General features: G+C 43.5%; 1 protein-coding gene across 1 annotated transcript in view; it reads left to right on the forward strand.

Annotated features, from left to right (window-relative positions):
* Positions 1–4,704: 4,704 nt before the first annotated feature.
* LOC309415710 (E3 ubiquitin-protein ligase KCMF1) overlaps positions 4,705–15,019 on the forward strand; it is a gene marked incomplete at both ends in the record, with an annotated part of 58,613 nt that continues 48,298 nt past the window's right edge. Inside the window, one exon of the mRNA XM_082013313.1 lies at positions 4,705–5,377. Coding sequence (XP_081869439.1) covers positions 4,705–5,377 — 673 coding nt within the window. The remainder of the gene's footprint in view (positions 5,378–15,019) is intronic.

The raw sequence follows: 15,019 nt of genomic DNA on the forward strand, positions 1-15,019 counted from the left end.
AAATCTGTTACAGATTGCCTGGGGCAGTAGTTTCATGGTATGTACAGGTGAATATGGGGATGCTGCTGCTCAGGAAAGATAGCAGACATAGCATCTACACCTGGACTCCGTGTCCAAAAAATGGAACATCTTCTGCAACTGTTGGTTGCCAGTAAAGTACGGGCATCGCAATGTAGCATTTGCATTGCACATTTCAGCATTCAAAAAGAGGACTTCTAATGAAAGTTTAAACTGATGATAAGCATTTTATAGCATATTTAGTTGTGCTTAGCTCAGTTTAGCTCTCAGGCCAAATACAGTTCCCACAGGAAGGATATCTCTGCTAAAAATTCAAGCCTCGCTATCTTCCACTGAGATGCTTGTACTCCATTGCAAAAGCTCTAATGAGACCCACTAAGCAAACACATCTGATGTTCCTGACAACTCCGAGTTCGCTTGTGCTGTTCCTCAGTGCTTTGGACACTTCCAGCTGGATTGTGAGACACCATCAGTAGGCCTGGGAACGTGGAAGGATTCACTTCACAAAAAGTAGTTATGTGGAAATACCATTCTTATCTAGCATCCAGCCACACGAGTCCCAGAGCCTTTGTGTTTTCTGGGCTGTTACATGGAAGAACAGGTGTCTCTGGAGCAGATGGCAAAATAAAACAGAAGAAGGTAAGTATGCAAAGTTCTTTCAGATCTTTCCTCAATAATTAGAAAGCAGCAAGGCTGTCTTTCTCTGATTTTAAAAGCTTTCTTTACAGATCATGTTGAACACAGCCAGAAAGTGGCTCTGTATTATGTTCAATGACGACTGAACAAGAGGAGGCAGAAAAGCAGCAATTGTTAGAAAAAAAGTGTAGTGGGAGGCCCTGACATGTACCAGTGTACAAATTTAACATTTGAGCCTGTATGCAATCACAATTCCATATTTATCTTATGATGACCAGACTGATCCAAGCAACTGATTTACATAAATTTTATAGCACTGTGGTGACAGTGAATCTTACCTCCAAGTGTGAAGCTATATCATCAAACTGAAAAGGAGCTAGTGTTGCACATAGTGAGGTGTCCAACCTTGCTATTGACAAGTCCAAGCAAAGTGAAGCAGAGATCACTTCCTCAGATGGATGAAGCCTGGTAGGGATAGCACTGAAGCAAGTAAAAACACTATTTCAGTGGGCTTTCAGCAGCGCACAAAGGGGTGGGAGATTTTAAGGAGATAAATGGACTATGTGGCTCCTAACATAACAGTTTTACACTTAGGAGCTCTGCTTTAGGATGCCACCATTCAGTTTAGTATCTGGACTTGTCCTGCTCCACTCCAGACACTGAGCCCTTCCACAGTGGCAGGGAGAGGAACCGCACCAGGCCACGCAAGCATCTCTTCCCTATTGCAGAGGACTTTATTACTTGCAGGCACAAATTTTATCATATTATGACTTCAGGTTGGGAAAATTCATGAGTTTTTCTGTTTCTCACTGTGGCTTATACAATGGCCTAATTAGCTAGGAGATCTGGGTCTCTAATCCCTTGCCTGGCCCTGACCTTGAATGACCTTGGATATGTAAATTTTCGCTTCTCAGCTTGCATTTACCCACCAGGAAAATACTAATGTTGAAATGTTTTACCTCACGGCTTTATAGGATGGATTATTCAGCTGCACAGGAGAGAAAGAATGAGAAACCCAATTAAGGTAGGCTCTTTCCTTAGGGACAGAAGGGTCCATCTACATCAGAACTTTTATAAACCTCACTAAAATCTTTCTTTCTCCTTCTGCCTGTGGAATAATAGCATCTGCGTTTGAGAAAAAAATATTGTTCAAAACAAGGACAGTATAGGTTATTAATTATCAAATTAATGCTAAGAAGACAAGAATATTTTCTACTGGTGACCATGACCTTGTACAGGAGCTTCAAACTCTTGTTACGCACCTCCTTCCACACTCAGCCAGAGTTGCCACATGCTCATCTCTGGGAGCCTGGGCATCTTACATTTGCAGTATTTGCTACATTTGCACAGGAGGTGATCAGCAAAATTCCCACTGAAGGATAGAACACAGGTGCATTTTACATACTATTGCACATGCAGGCATATTCTAATGTGATTCCAAAAGTACCAAGGCTTTTATCTATACTGTCTCATTGGGTACAGATACTGGCCTTAAGGCAAGGAAATAGTATATAATAACAGGATTACAGTTTTGATTTTGGACTTGAGCCTGCGAAGATGGAGAAAAGGCTGCAGAATTCTGCTTGGCTGCCACAGGCACCCGGGGTGTTTCAGAAGTTGTGTCCTGAGGGGCTCACCAGCATGTGCTGGACCACGTGCACTCAAGGGATATCCATGTGAATAACACTTAATAGAGGCAGGAAAGGTTATTAAAGCATTTTGCAACTGAAGCATGGCGAGATGAGGTGATTAGCCCAAGGTCTTCCTGAATCTTCCAGGTCCCAGTGAAATATCTGTATTTTACCAGATGCATAGGGAAAAGCTCCTGTGGGAGGCCACTGTGCCAGAAACAGGATAAAACTGAGCACAGACCAACACAGCATCGTAGTGCTGAGAGTGAGGCAGAGTTAGGTACGCAGGGAACCACAGCCTCGCACAGAGAGAAGATACTGCTAGCCAGCCGAGTTACCAACTTGTAAAATAGCTTGCTCTTCTAGGGACTGAAAAGCAGCATCAGCCAAGATGCACATGATGGTCTGTATTTTGCACCTGAGTGAGACAATTGCCACTTGCATTCAAAAATCCTAGATCTAAAATAAAGCAGTAGGACACACACGACCCACTGCCCCACTCCGTGTACTGTTGGTGTGAAATGCTGGCAAGACAGGCACAGTTCTTCCTACAGATCTATCTTGGAGATATCACTTTCATAGTTTGGTGATGAGTTTTATGACTTGCAGATTTCTCTTCAGTTTCTTGTTCTTTGCTTCTTGCAACCTCCTTGCATGGTCACTGACTCTTCCCCTGCTTTCAGAAGCAGTAATGCCATTGGCTCCTATCAGTGAAAATGACCCCCAGTTTCTCTTCGGCTTATCCAACACACGGGTATTGCTTGCTTCCAGTGAAAATGCCCACAACCCACTGGACTTTTAGACAGATTGGATCCAGGTTACCCTCTCAGTAGGCACTGTGTTTATGAAACTGCATATGGCCAAGGGAAAGATGGAAGTGAAGCAGGTGGCCAGAGTACAGGGGACAGAAGTCTGCACATGCACATAAGGGGGAGAAGCAGAGTCTGTATAATATGACTGGCATGGGAGGGAGGTGGTGCAAGGAATGAGGTTGGCACTTCCTCCTTTCAACACCTACTGTTTACTCCTGCCTTTCACTGCAGCTTGATACTTGGGCCACTCTGGTGTGTGTGCCCTCACAGACTAATATGGACGTACTTCATCAACAGGAATGTACAAGAATTGCAGGGCTATGGCAGGACATATGGGGGCTCTGGCATAAGATGGTGAAGATGGAGTTGTTGGACTGGCAGAGATAAAAGATGGAGGAATGCCATGAGCAGGACAGGAGATGAAAACTTAGAGGAAAATGAAGGCAGGTGGGAGTAGCATGGACAGAGAAGGTGAGGGACATGGTGCTATTCAGGATGAAATCTGGGGGAAGGCCAGGAAGTCATAGTAAGAAAAGCAGCACAGAATCAAAGATGCTTGATTTATGTACCCCGCCCATTCAAACCAGGGAAGGAACGCGGCCATGCCACGTGTTTTTCACTCAGCTCAAGACCAGCCTGTTTTCACGACAGGCCAGGATGCAAGCATGGCAGGACGAAAAGTTCTCATGGTGTGGAAAGACCTAGACACTTGTCCTGAGCGTGATCGCACCCGGCACATGGGGCCGCCGTCGCCTCCTCTTCCTCCCTGAGCTGGAGCCTGACGGGAGGCCGCTTCTGGCCGGAGTGCTCCGCAGACCTGACAGAGGGGAAGGGGAAGGGGTAAAAATAAGAAGGAAATAACCCCATGCCTGCCCTGGAGTCCGCAGCGAGCCGTTCCCCAAAGCTGGCAAAATGAGTAACGCGATCACTGATTGAAAAATCGGTTCGGGGCATGCGCACTGCTCTCTGCCACTCTCTCCCCCCCCCTCCTTTTACATAAAAAGCTGATTAACGCGCGTCCCCGGGTGAAGCCGGTCCTGGCGGCTGCTCCGCTGGGTTCTGTTACCTTGGTCGCTGGCTTCCCCCGGAGCTCGCCTCGCCGCCGGCAGCCCTCCCGTAGCCAGCCCTCAGACCCCGGCCCGGCAGCCCACGCGGGAAGGCCGCCGCCCCGGCGGGGTGTTTCCTCTTCCTCCTGAAGCGCGGTCGGGGTGGGAGGAGGAGGAAGGGAAAGGAGCCGGGAGCGCTCCAGCGCGGCGGGCAGCCCCGCCGCCGCCGTCGCTGCGGCAGCGGGCGGAGCGGAGCGGGAGGCGGCGCCAGCAGCCGGCGGAGCCCAGAGTCACCGTGTCACAGCGCCCGGGAAGCCGCTGCCGCCGGATCCGCCCCCCGCAGGGCGAGCGAGGGAGGAGGAGGAGGGAGGCAGGCAGGCCGGCTGGCTCTTCGCCGCCTCTTGTATTTGTGCCCCCTTGCCGGCCCTGCCCCCGGCCCCTCTCCTCTCGCACCGGAGCTCCGTGCGTGCGGCGGGGGGCCAGGCCGCAGCGGCGCCCGAGCAGCCCGCGGCAGCCCAGAGACGGGCCTGGGCCGCCGCCTCCGGACTAGGATGTCCCGACATGAAGGTGAGCGGCGCGGGGCGCCAGGCCGCGGCGGCGGGGGCGCGTCCCGGGGCCCGGCCCGGCGTTAGGGCCTGGCGCGGCGCCCTCTCGGGCGGATCATCATGGCGGCGCCGCCGCCGGGAGGGGGGCCCGCGGAGCCGGCGGCGGAAGGAGGCCTCGGCGACGGAGGGCGGCGGCCGGGCCCCGCTCTGCAGTGTCATGGAGGGGAGGCGGCCGCAGCCGTTACGGCCCGTCTCCCCGCGTGGCCTGTGGCGGGCCCGGCCGCCTCCGCCGCCGAACGCGGAGCCGGGGCCTGCCGCCGCGCAGGGCCGGGAGCAGGCCGGCGGCGGGGGACCGTTCCGCTCCTCTCCTCCCGCTCCTCCGCCTGAAGGACGGGCGGAGGGAGGTGGGGCCAGGCCGTGCGGGGCGCCCCCAGCCCCCGGCGGGCCCGGCCGGGGTGGGCGGTGGCGCGGGGCGGCCTGCCGACGTGTCGGCGGCCGCGGCGGGTCAGGCCGGGCACGGCGCCGCTGGCGCCCCGGGGAGGCGGTGCGGCGGGGCCCGCGCCGGGCGGGCGGCCTGGCAGCCCCGGTGAGTGGGGCCCCGCTTGGTGCCGGGGTCGCGCCCGGCGGGCGGGAAGAGGAGGGCCTGGGGGAGGTGTGCGGGCAGCCTGCGTGGTCCTGCCGCGGGGTAGGTGTGTGCTAGTAGCCCCGGGTGCTGCCGGTTTTCTCCTCGTTGTGTCTTGTGGCGGAGGAGAGCGGTGCTGATGTAGCGGCGTGTTTTGAGGCGGTAAGAGGGGCCATCGGAGAAACGTGCGTCCCGCTGTGTTTACCGCTGTGGGCGAGTTCAGTGGACAGTTCAGAATTAGTCAGAAGGAGCAGGGTGGGGAGAGAGCTGGAAGCTAAGAAAGCGATTTCTACGGGAAGAAGATGGGAGTGTGAAAACATGAGAGAAAGTCGCTTGATTTTTCTCTGCTTTCTTATCAGTGGGTAAGGTGCTTCGTCTAGTATTAAAATACTCTGTAAAATCGGTGTTTGTCACTTGAAAGGGTAACTTTCTGCCATGTTAGGAACTTAATTCAGCACTTGTCTCCATTTTCTCTCTCTCATTTCTCAGTTTTATCTAAAAATGTTTTGATGTAAATGTTGTATGAGAATTCAATATTTGTGGCTAATAATGCTGGCTTCTAACTGGTAGCTTGGTGCTGGACAATGGTATATATGACAGATTTTTTGATATGCCATCACAATATTTTGCAGACCTTTTGTTTGTGCAAGTTTGTGTGCTTCTGTGTCAATCCACTAAAAAAATTAAAATTTAGCGGGGGTACCAGATTCTTTCCGTGTCCTGTCCCCCTGCCTTATAAAATACATATTTTCCCAAGAGGGTGGATATGCTGGATTTCTTTATGATTAAAAATGCAATTTCTAACAATAGTGAATGACATGAGCATTGATCACAAAGTTGTTGTTAGTGATGTTGTGGGGTTATGCAGACTGTAAGTCTCTGCTGTGATTCATGTAGCCATGATACTTTCTTTAGAATACACACTTTTCTAGCTTGAACACGTTAAAATTACCCAAATGGTATCGTGTTGTTCTTTAGTGTTTTTCAGTGGTAAGTGTATGGACTGTTACAAAAGGTGGTGGTGATGTTTGCTAGAAAGACATTTCAGTCTTGGAGCAGCATTTTTGTTACAACAGAGACAATTTGAAAGTAGGTTGCCTTGTAAGTATGTTTCTGATGGAGGCAATATCATAATTTTTTCTATTGTATCTTAGCTTCTGTTTGTATCGGGGAAAATGACATTCCCTTGCTTGGGTATTTGTTGGTATTTTTAGGAGGAGTGACTGTTAACAGAACCAGAATGCTCTCTCGGAAGCAGATTCATCAGTGTTTGTTCTTTCTAGACATGCCTAGTTAGAAAAAATTGAAATAATTTTATTCCTTTCCTGATAAGTGAGTGTGAGTTTTGGTAATTTCATATTGTGGATGTAGACTGCTCAGATGTGTATGCATACCAGGTGTGTGAGTGAAACCATGAGAACACTGTGAGATTAAAAATTACATCTGCCACTTTATCCTTGTGATATATTTTTAATAAAATCTGGTACATATCTTAATTTCTCAGTGATTCTCCTCGATACTTCAGCTGGTTTGTTTTGGTCAACTTTATTTATAGCATATAGAATAACATATCGATATGGGAGGCATGCTTTTCCAACTTAATGGAAAAGAGGTTTCGAGACTTAATTTTGTTAGAAATCTGGAAATCCTTAGAAATACTCAAAAAGTAATTCTTGTTCCAGTTCTGTATGGTGTTATTCGTGCCTGACAATTCTTCATCCGATGTGACTCGTTTGAGAAGGGTAGTCTTGGAAGAATATGGTATAGGTGAAAAAGCAAGCTTTAATTATGTTTAATTAGTGGTATCTCTTCTGCGTGTTTCCTTCAAAATGGTCAATCCTCAAAGTTAGGAACAAGATCTGTTGATTGCTCCTGACAGAATCTGGATGCTTTACTTTACGTCAGGGTTTCTTGACTGTTATCTTTGGCATAATAATCCATAAAATACAATCAGCTGCTTAAAAACAAATAAGAGAGTTTTAGTTATCCTTCAGAAAAAGTCTGACCACAGCCTACCTTTTCACCATGCTCTCATTTCACACATGAGCTCTGGGATCACATTTCTCTAAAACTCAGGAAAATGGGCACAACTAGAACTTGAATTATTGTTGCTCTTTCTTGAAATGTTCATTCGGTGTTTAAGAGACTTTGGTAGTGATACTGTCAAGAATAGCTGTTAGTGTTTTTCGACCTCATGCTATTGCTAGTGGCTTCTAATTTTTCAAACCAATTTTTGTTCTGTGATTTGGTGTTAAGAGACTAGCTATTCTCTGCCTTTGGCTTTCCAGAATGCAACATGAGGTCATCCCCTGGTCTTGGGTTTCATGTTGTTCCCTTTATAGGAGCAACACGCTGTGTTTCTCTGGGTTAGCCCCTCTGTTGAGGAGTATGTGGTGGTGTAATAGTTGGCAGTCTACAAGGAGCAGGTAGGTAATTTTTTTATGCTCTAGAAAGTATACCAGAACGTAGTTTGCATATTACATATTTTCTTTCTGTGGACATGCATCTAGCAATGTTTCTCTCACTTGGCAGTAGACGCCACTCAGGACAGTAGGGAAAAAGAGAATCACAGCTTCTAGGAATGTGATTAGAAGGCCTTTTTTTTTTTCAACTTTTGTGAAACTAGGTTGCTGCAGCATTGCTGGTCATACAAGGGCCTGGCTTCAGGTTCCCTGCACTTGCCAGCCTCAGAGGGTTCACAGTGCCACACTGCCTATACCACTTGGTCTCGCACAGTCTGTGCCCCACTCCCATCCCCAGTTCCATACCTTCATATTTTCACTGAGGGATGTGTTCTTCAAGCTTTGGAGAGCTAGTGGTGCAAGTGCAAGTGATGGTTGTTCTTGATGGTGCCCATTTGTCAGCATTTCTTGTCAATCAGCAAAGATCTGCAGTTAATCCTAGTCCCATGTGCAGTACAGTTGCGAATGGATGGTGGTAACAGCTAGGAAGGGAGAACCGTGATTGTCAGGACAACATGGAATTTCTAAATGTTCTCTGCTGGCTTCAAGCTTCTTATATTTGAGGGAGCTGGAGTCTCAGTGCTCATCTCTTTTTTGCGTGTATATATAAATGCCTTGCATAGAGACTTTTAAGTACTTGTAGTAGAAGAGTATATAGGTACATCTTAAATACACTGAACTTCGTCTTTGAAATTCAAGAAATCCTAGAGTTATACTTCAGTGCATACCAACCACTTGGAAACAGCTAATGTAATGGTAATGTTGGCTCCAGTCTTCTAGCTGTACAATGAACAGATTGTGAGTCTGGGCTGATGACATTTTCTATATGATCACAATACAGAACATAAGTAAAACTGTATCTGTAACAAACTTCTTGAAAACATTACAAGTAAGAGTAATTTCTGCCCCTCATAATTATGTAATAGCTACATCATACTTGAGCTGCAGAAGGATACTTAGAAATTCTGTCAAGACAAGTAACACTCAACAGTTGATGCGTAATTTTTAATACTTCATGTAGTGTCAGTTACAGAATTCTGCTAAATGCAGAATTAACCTATTTTTGCATATAAAGCTCTTAATTTAGGTAACAAGACTACCTACTTCACCTATTCAGTATCTTGAGTATTTTGTAGGTGAAAAGTACTGCATTTGATAATGAAACATGTGCCTGTAAGAACAGTTAAAACTTTCTGCCTTCTGATGCATTTTAATACTTCTCTTCGTTTTCTCCAAACATGGAATATTGCTATTCCACAATACAGAATAATCACAAATTCTTTTATGTTTCTGCTACTTAGATCTATGTAGTAGAAAATAAATCCAGATTAAGTTGTACATGTAACATAAAACAGTGAGGCTTTTTGAATTGCACCGATATTTGACAAAGCATTTTCTAGCTGCATGGGTCAAAGATTTTCATACGGTTGTTAGTCTTACTCTGATGTAGTATATTAATGCATATAATGACAGGTGTAGTGCAGTATCTGAAAGGGAGTTACTGTGATAATTTAACTAGAGAGTGCTATGTTTAGGACACAATATGTTAAATATAAACAGCTGCAAATGTGGTTAGAAATACTGGAACACAGTAATTTGCTTTATTATTAAACTTGTTTGCTTTCAGTAAGAAAGAATCATCACTTAATAATAAAAAGAGCTTGACACATGAGTGATATTTTAACTGGCAAGATACTTGCTGGTTTTGAGGAAGCTAGGTTTTCATTTAAAAAAAGTTTCTGGGTTTGATGGTTTAGGAAACCCTGTGTGTGAACTGATATGCTGCTGTCCCTGCAGAGTCTGTGAACAACGTCTTCCAGAAATATGCTTGAAGAGACCATTTTTTCTCTCAGGTTTGTGATAAGAAGTAATGCCGTGGATCAAATATTCTTTAGGAAATGGGAGAAAAAGATTAGTTTTAGATGATCAGTGTTGAAAGGTTGATAGGCAGTATCTTAAGCAGAAAACTGAACAGAACTGTGATACTTGTAACATTATTGGGTGGAGGTGAAGGGAGAAGACAATGGTGAAATAACTTACTTCCAAATGTTTGAACTAGTGGTGACTAAAAGGGATTCAGGGGAAGTTTGGGTAGCCCTGCAAGTTGCTGGAGCACTACTGAACGAATAAAATTTGTACACATTAAGTAAAAAGAAGGCTTTTCAAATACCTTTGAGTGTTTACGTTATAGATAACAGGAAGAGTTGTGGGTGTCGCTTTTCATAGTTGTGTCTTTATTGTTGTTACTTCAGTTAACTGTTAAAAAATGCAAAACCAGAACAATGACTAATACGAAATGTGTTATTACATTCAAGAAGCTGCTGGACATGGGAGCAGATTTGAAGAACAGGACTCAGGAGTTGGGATGTGCCAGAATTTGGTTGCACAGACAGCACTAATTCAGCCTTCTTTGAGTATCTGTGTGTAATTACACAGCTGTGTATTATCTGCTCCATACCACCCTTGCCTCCTTTGGGGTGTGCAGGAGATTTTTGTATGTTAGACCACTGCTCTGTGTCTGGGAGCGTACAGCAAGTGAGCAGGTAGAGGCATTGCAGAAAGAAAGAATGGTTGAGGTGTTGACAGGTGGACTCTTATTGTGGAAAGTTGGATTGACTCTCCTGTCCTTTGCTGCAGAGTTCATGTGAAGTGCTAGGCAAATCACTTTGGCAAGAATTCACAGGTGGCTGTTAGCTGTTTGCTCCTTACCTTATGAAGGCCTGATTTGGGATTTTGTGATCTGAGCATTCATGACTGCAACTGTAGTAAATAAGCAATGAGCTTTGAAAAAACACTTAACTCTATAAATCAAAGATTCTGAAGAATCCATCCTTTGGCATCTCAGATTGGACAACTGGATTCAGTGGACTTGCAGCTTTAATCTTTACATGCCTGGGTTTCCCTCTATTTCAGGAGAAGGAAAATACTGCTTAAAAGAGCTATTAAAGTTAATTCCTTGATATTATGCTGCACTGAAATGCTGTAGAGAAACGCTTGCAAGCAAAAGGCAGTAAGAAAATCCGTAGTCAGGGCAGTTTGTCAGTGTGATAAATAAAGGCTCTGACTGACCACTGATGATAAAACAAGTAGAGACTTTTCTGTTTGTTTACTGAACATCATATGCCCTGGTGCACTGAGTGAGGTGGTATTTTTCTAGAAAGGAATATAATTGTGTTAGATTTCATTTCCTATGGATTCTGATAATGAGTTGATACTAGGATACAGATATTTTAATACAAGCAAGGTTGAGTTTTCAGCATTTTTGTTTTTGGAATCACTTGGGCTAAATCCTCCACATACAATGCATTCTTCCCTCAACAGGATTTAGAATAGATGGGTGGATTTGGTAGCTGTAGGTTCTGAAAACAGTATCATAATGGAGAAGAGCTATACAAGCTTAACTATAGGCAGCAATGTTGCTCACCCATACAGAAACAGCATTATAAGGTACTGTAAACATCTCAGGCACACTGAGTTCAGAAGACTGAAAGAGTGCTGTTAGTGACTCAGGATGCATGTTAGGAGGAATTACTGCATGAATGGAAATTGAAAAGGTGCTTACCTCAGAAAGGCTGATATGTAGAGGGAATCTGAAAGACAGGCATCATTTGCCTAAGTCTGTAATCTCCCTTTCTGAATACAAAAGATGATATTTCATGAATTCAAGAGTGATTAAAACTGAAGTGCTTTTTCATACAGTATGTAATGAGATTGTAAAGAATTTTTTCACTGAAGGTTCTTGAGGCTACCTAGTATCCAGATTAAACAGTTAAAACTTTGGATTTTATCTGGAACCTTATATTGCAGGTCTTTTAGCTATTTCAGATTCAAATGTCGAGTGTCTCAAATCTTACATCCCATTTGGTTCCTACACCTTTTCCTGAAGCATCACCGGAACATGTGGTTTGAGCTTAACTGCTATTAGTTTTTGTACATATGGTCCTTACGGTTATCTGCATTTTTGTCTCTGCACAGCAATATTATAGTTAATTTTGACACAGTGAAGTAAGACCATTTTTAATTCAGTTTGGAGCACAGAGACAAGCTCATTAGTTCACTGTTTTACAATGTGTAAAACCAGTGTTTCAGTTTAGAACTATTTAAAAAGTTTTATTGGGCTTACTGACACTTACAAAGTTGATAAGTGAGGTCTGTACCAAGTGAAAATCGTGGGGCATGATCATAGAAGTGTCTTCAGCTTGAATATGAATATTTATCACTGACATAACTTTTTCATCTGTAGGTCTCAGAATTGTATTTCAAAGGTGTGTGCAGGTGATGGCTTGATTTCTGCCACATGAAGTCATTGATTCTAGTTAGGAATTAATTTCTAAGTATTAATAGAAGTCACTGGAGCCTCTGACATATTTGGAAAATTTCTTTCCCCCCCTACTAGGTTTGTTCTGAGAATGTAGTTTGAATGAGTTTTAGGGGGAGGATGGATTTGTTTGGAATTTTAATCTTTTTTGGTGTTAAAAATATTTAAATAATTTTTTAGGCTTAATCTATAATTTGCCTTTGTACAAGAATACCTCTTTATTTCCCATTTCTCACCCTGCTGTGAATTTCCTGAGTGTGTTAATTCTTTCTATTGCGATTGCTTTATGTGGAGCTTCTAGGAGACTTTCTCTAAAAGTCACCCCATTTTCAATTGGGGACCTGGGTAAAGCTTTTTTATTACAGTTAAACAGGGAACCTGGACACAGGAGACAATGTTTTTTTTCACATTTGCATGCGGGGTATGTGGTAGAGATTTTATATCTTGCATAAAAAGGCATTCGGGAAGGTCTCCTAAAGATAGGAATTGGTGGTCTTTTTACTTCATTGGAGTTTTACAGATGCAAATCCCTTCTTCCAGATTTTTGACTCATTTGGACATTTCAGTGGCATATACTGTTTGCAGCTATCACTTCATACAGCTTCCCTGTAGTATTTTAAATTTGTTTTTAATTTCAGTATTATACACAATTTCACATTTTATCAAAATACTATTGATCCTGTTCTACACTTGGTTTGGATCATCCCAGTGTCATCACTGACAAAACTCAGATTAAAAAAAAACATTAATTCAAAAAAATCACAGTTTTTGAAAAAATATATTGCAAAAGTAAGATGAAGCAATAGACAAAGTTTAAAAAAAAATCATAACTCATTTTTTTTTTTTTCTTACCTCAGGTCAGATTTGGTCTTCCCCCATCACTTCTGCCACTTCCTGGTGCCAGATTCTTTTTGGGAGGCAATGTTTCTTGTCTTGACTGACAAGAGGTGCTGTCTCTGGTAGGATAAATTATCTTCTTTGCTTTCCTTCTTTTTGTCTTTGATCTTTTTATCTTTCACCCTCTTACTTCCTTGTCACTGTTCTTCCTTCCTTTTGCTGTGCTCTCCCTCTCCTACTTTCCTCCTTGGAGTGCTCTAGGGTGGGATTTTAAAAAAAAAAATGGGGAAGCTGTAGACCCATGTTGGGTTCAAGTGCAATAGAAGTTTAATGCTTGCCTCTCTAAGCCTCTTTGAAAAGCAAAGCTTTAGTATTTCTTGGTATCACAACTAGCTCTCTCTTGTTTCAGTAAATGGCTATTGCTGAAAATGATTTTAAGCAGTGGTTTCTCTGACCTGTTACAGAGATGGATTTGTGGTTTTGTTTTTGTTTGTTATATGAGACCAGGTGGCATTAGTAGTGAAAATTTTGCTTACTAGTCCAGGTTATGACTGGTGAATTCTTTAATTATTTGTGGAGGAGAGTCATTGTTTACAAAACTCTTCGTAACAGTTGATTCCTACTGCAAATGGTATTTAGGGTCTGACTTCTGTTAGCTTATTGATACTAAAGCAGCCACTATTCCTGGCTGAAGGCAACTACTATTGGCAAGCTCTTTTAGACTGTATTTACCCTAAAAAAATCGAAAGGATGTGAAGTCTTTATGTATAAACAGTTAGTGTAGAAATTAGCATGAATTAATGTGACAGATGGGATAAAGCAGTTTGATAATACGAATATTCATATTAGGATTGTAATTTTAAACCAATTTCTAAACAAATTCTGCACCTGTACAGACCAACAGAGTTGCTCTCCAGATGCTGGATAGTATGGCAGGAACTTCATGGCAGCTTCTGGAAGTAAATGCCTGGGTGAGTGCCTAGAACAACATTAGAATTACTTGGAGGCTGAATGGAGGCATCCTTGAGGTGGCTGGTTGGAGAGAAGTGCTGTGAGCTGTTAAACAGGTGATATTCTCTGGGTACTTATCTCAAGTATCCGAGCTCCAGCAGTGATAGATCATACAAGATTTTCAAGGTCAGAAATGCATTAAGATAAGAGTAATGTAAGGACTGGTTGTGTGATTGACAGTAACTTCTGTCTCTACTTCCAAGTGAATAATTCTGGTAAGAAACAATGCTCAGTTTCACTGATAATTATTTTTTGTGTAACTTACCAGTTTGTGTGAGCTATATATGCTTAGAAATTGATGTTCATGTGGAATAAGTTTGAAACGGGGTCTGCTGGGAGTCTGACTATATAAACACTTTTCTGTTGGACTTTCTTTTGTGATCGTTAGAATGAAATTAGCTCTGAAGAAATTTGTGGTTTGGGCACAAAGGCTTGCCTGTGCTCCAGATACCCTCACCTTACTTTCACTTCACAAAGCAAATGTTTGAACTATTGCAAATATTTGCAATATGCTTTTAATATAGGCAGTAATGGTGAGATGTGCCTAACAAATGGTGTTTAGCGTACAGGTATTATGAGTATACTGGTATGCAAGCTGAGGTGTTGATTGTGTCTGCAAGTGGAAAACTTCTGTAGTGAGAAGCACTTGTGATTCACTGGTGAAATTGGGTCTGTCAGAGCAGCCTCACCAAGAGTAATAGTGGTGGAACATAGGTCACAACTGGACAGAGATAGTTCTACCACTGCAGTTTCCAAAGTTTCTTCTGACTTTATTGCTTTACTTTCCGAAAGGAAATAAGGCCACTAACGCCAGCACCTGAATTACTATTAGTAGTATTTTTCATATGTGCAGAGTAGACTCTTTCCCTAAACTTAGCTGTGGAAAATGAGGTAAGATTGGGAAAGAGAATTTAGGAAGCCGTTGAAGAAAGACACCTAAGCTTTGCAAAAGTAAGCTATAGAGAATGCAGAGTGTACTGAGTATTCCTTTTTTTGGAAGATTTTTGTGAGGGACCAAGAGAACAGTTTGAGATTTTGCTATAGAAGCATGGCTTTATAAGTGAAGATAACATCAAGTGAA

Source organism: Phaethon aethereus (assembly GCF_964289735.1).
Source record: "Phaethon aethereus genome assembly, chromosome: Z".
In the NCBI taxonomy this organism is placed as follows: domain Eukaryota; kingdom Metazoa; phylum Chordata; class Aves; order Phaethontiformes; family Phaethontidae; genus Phaethon; species Phaethon aethereus.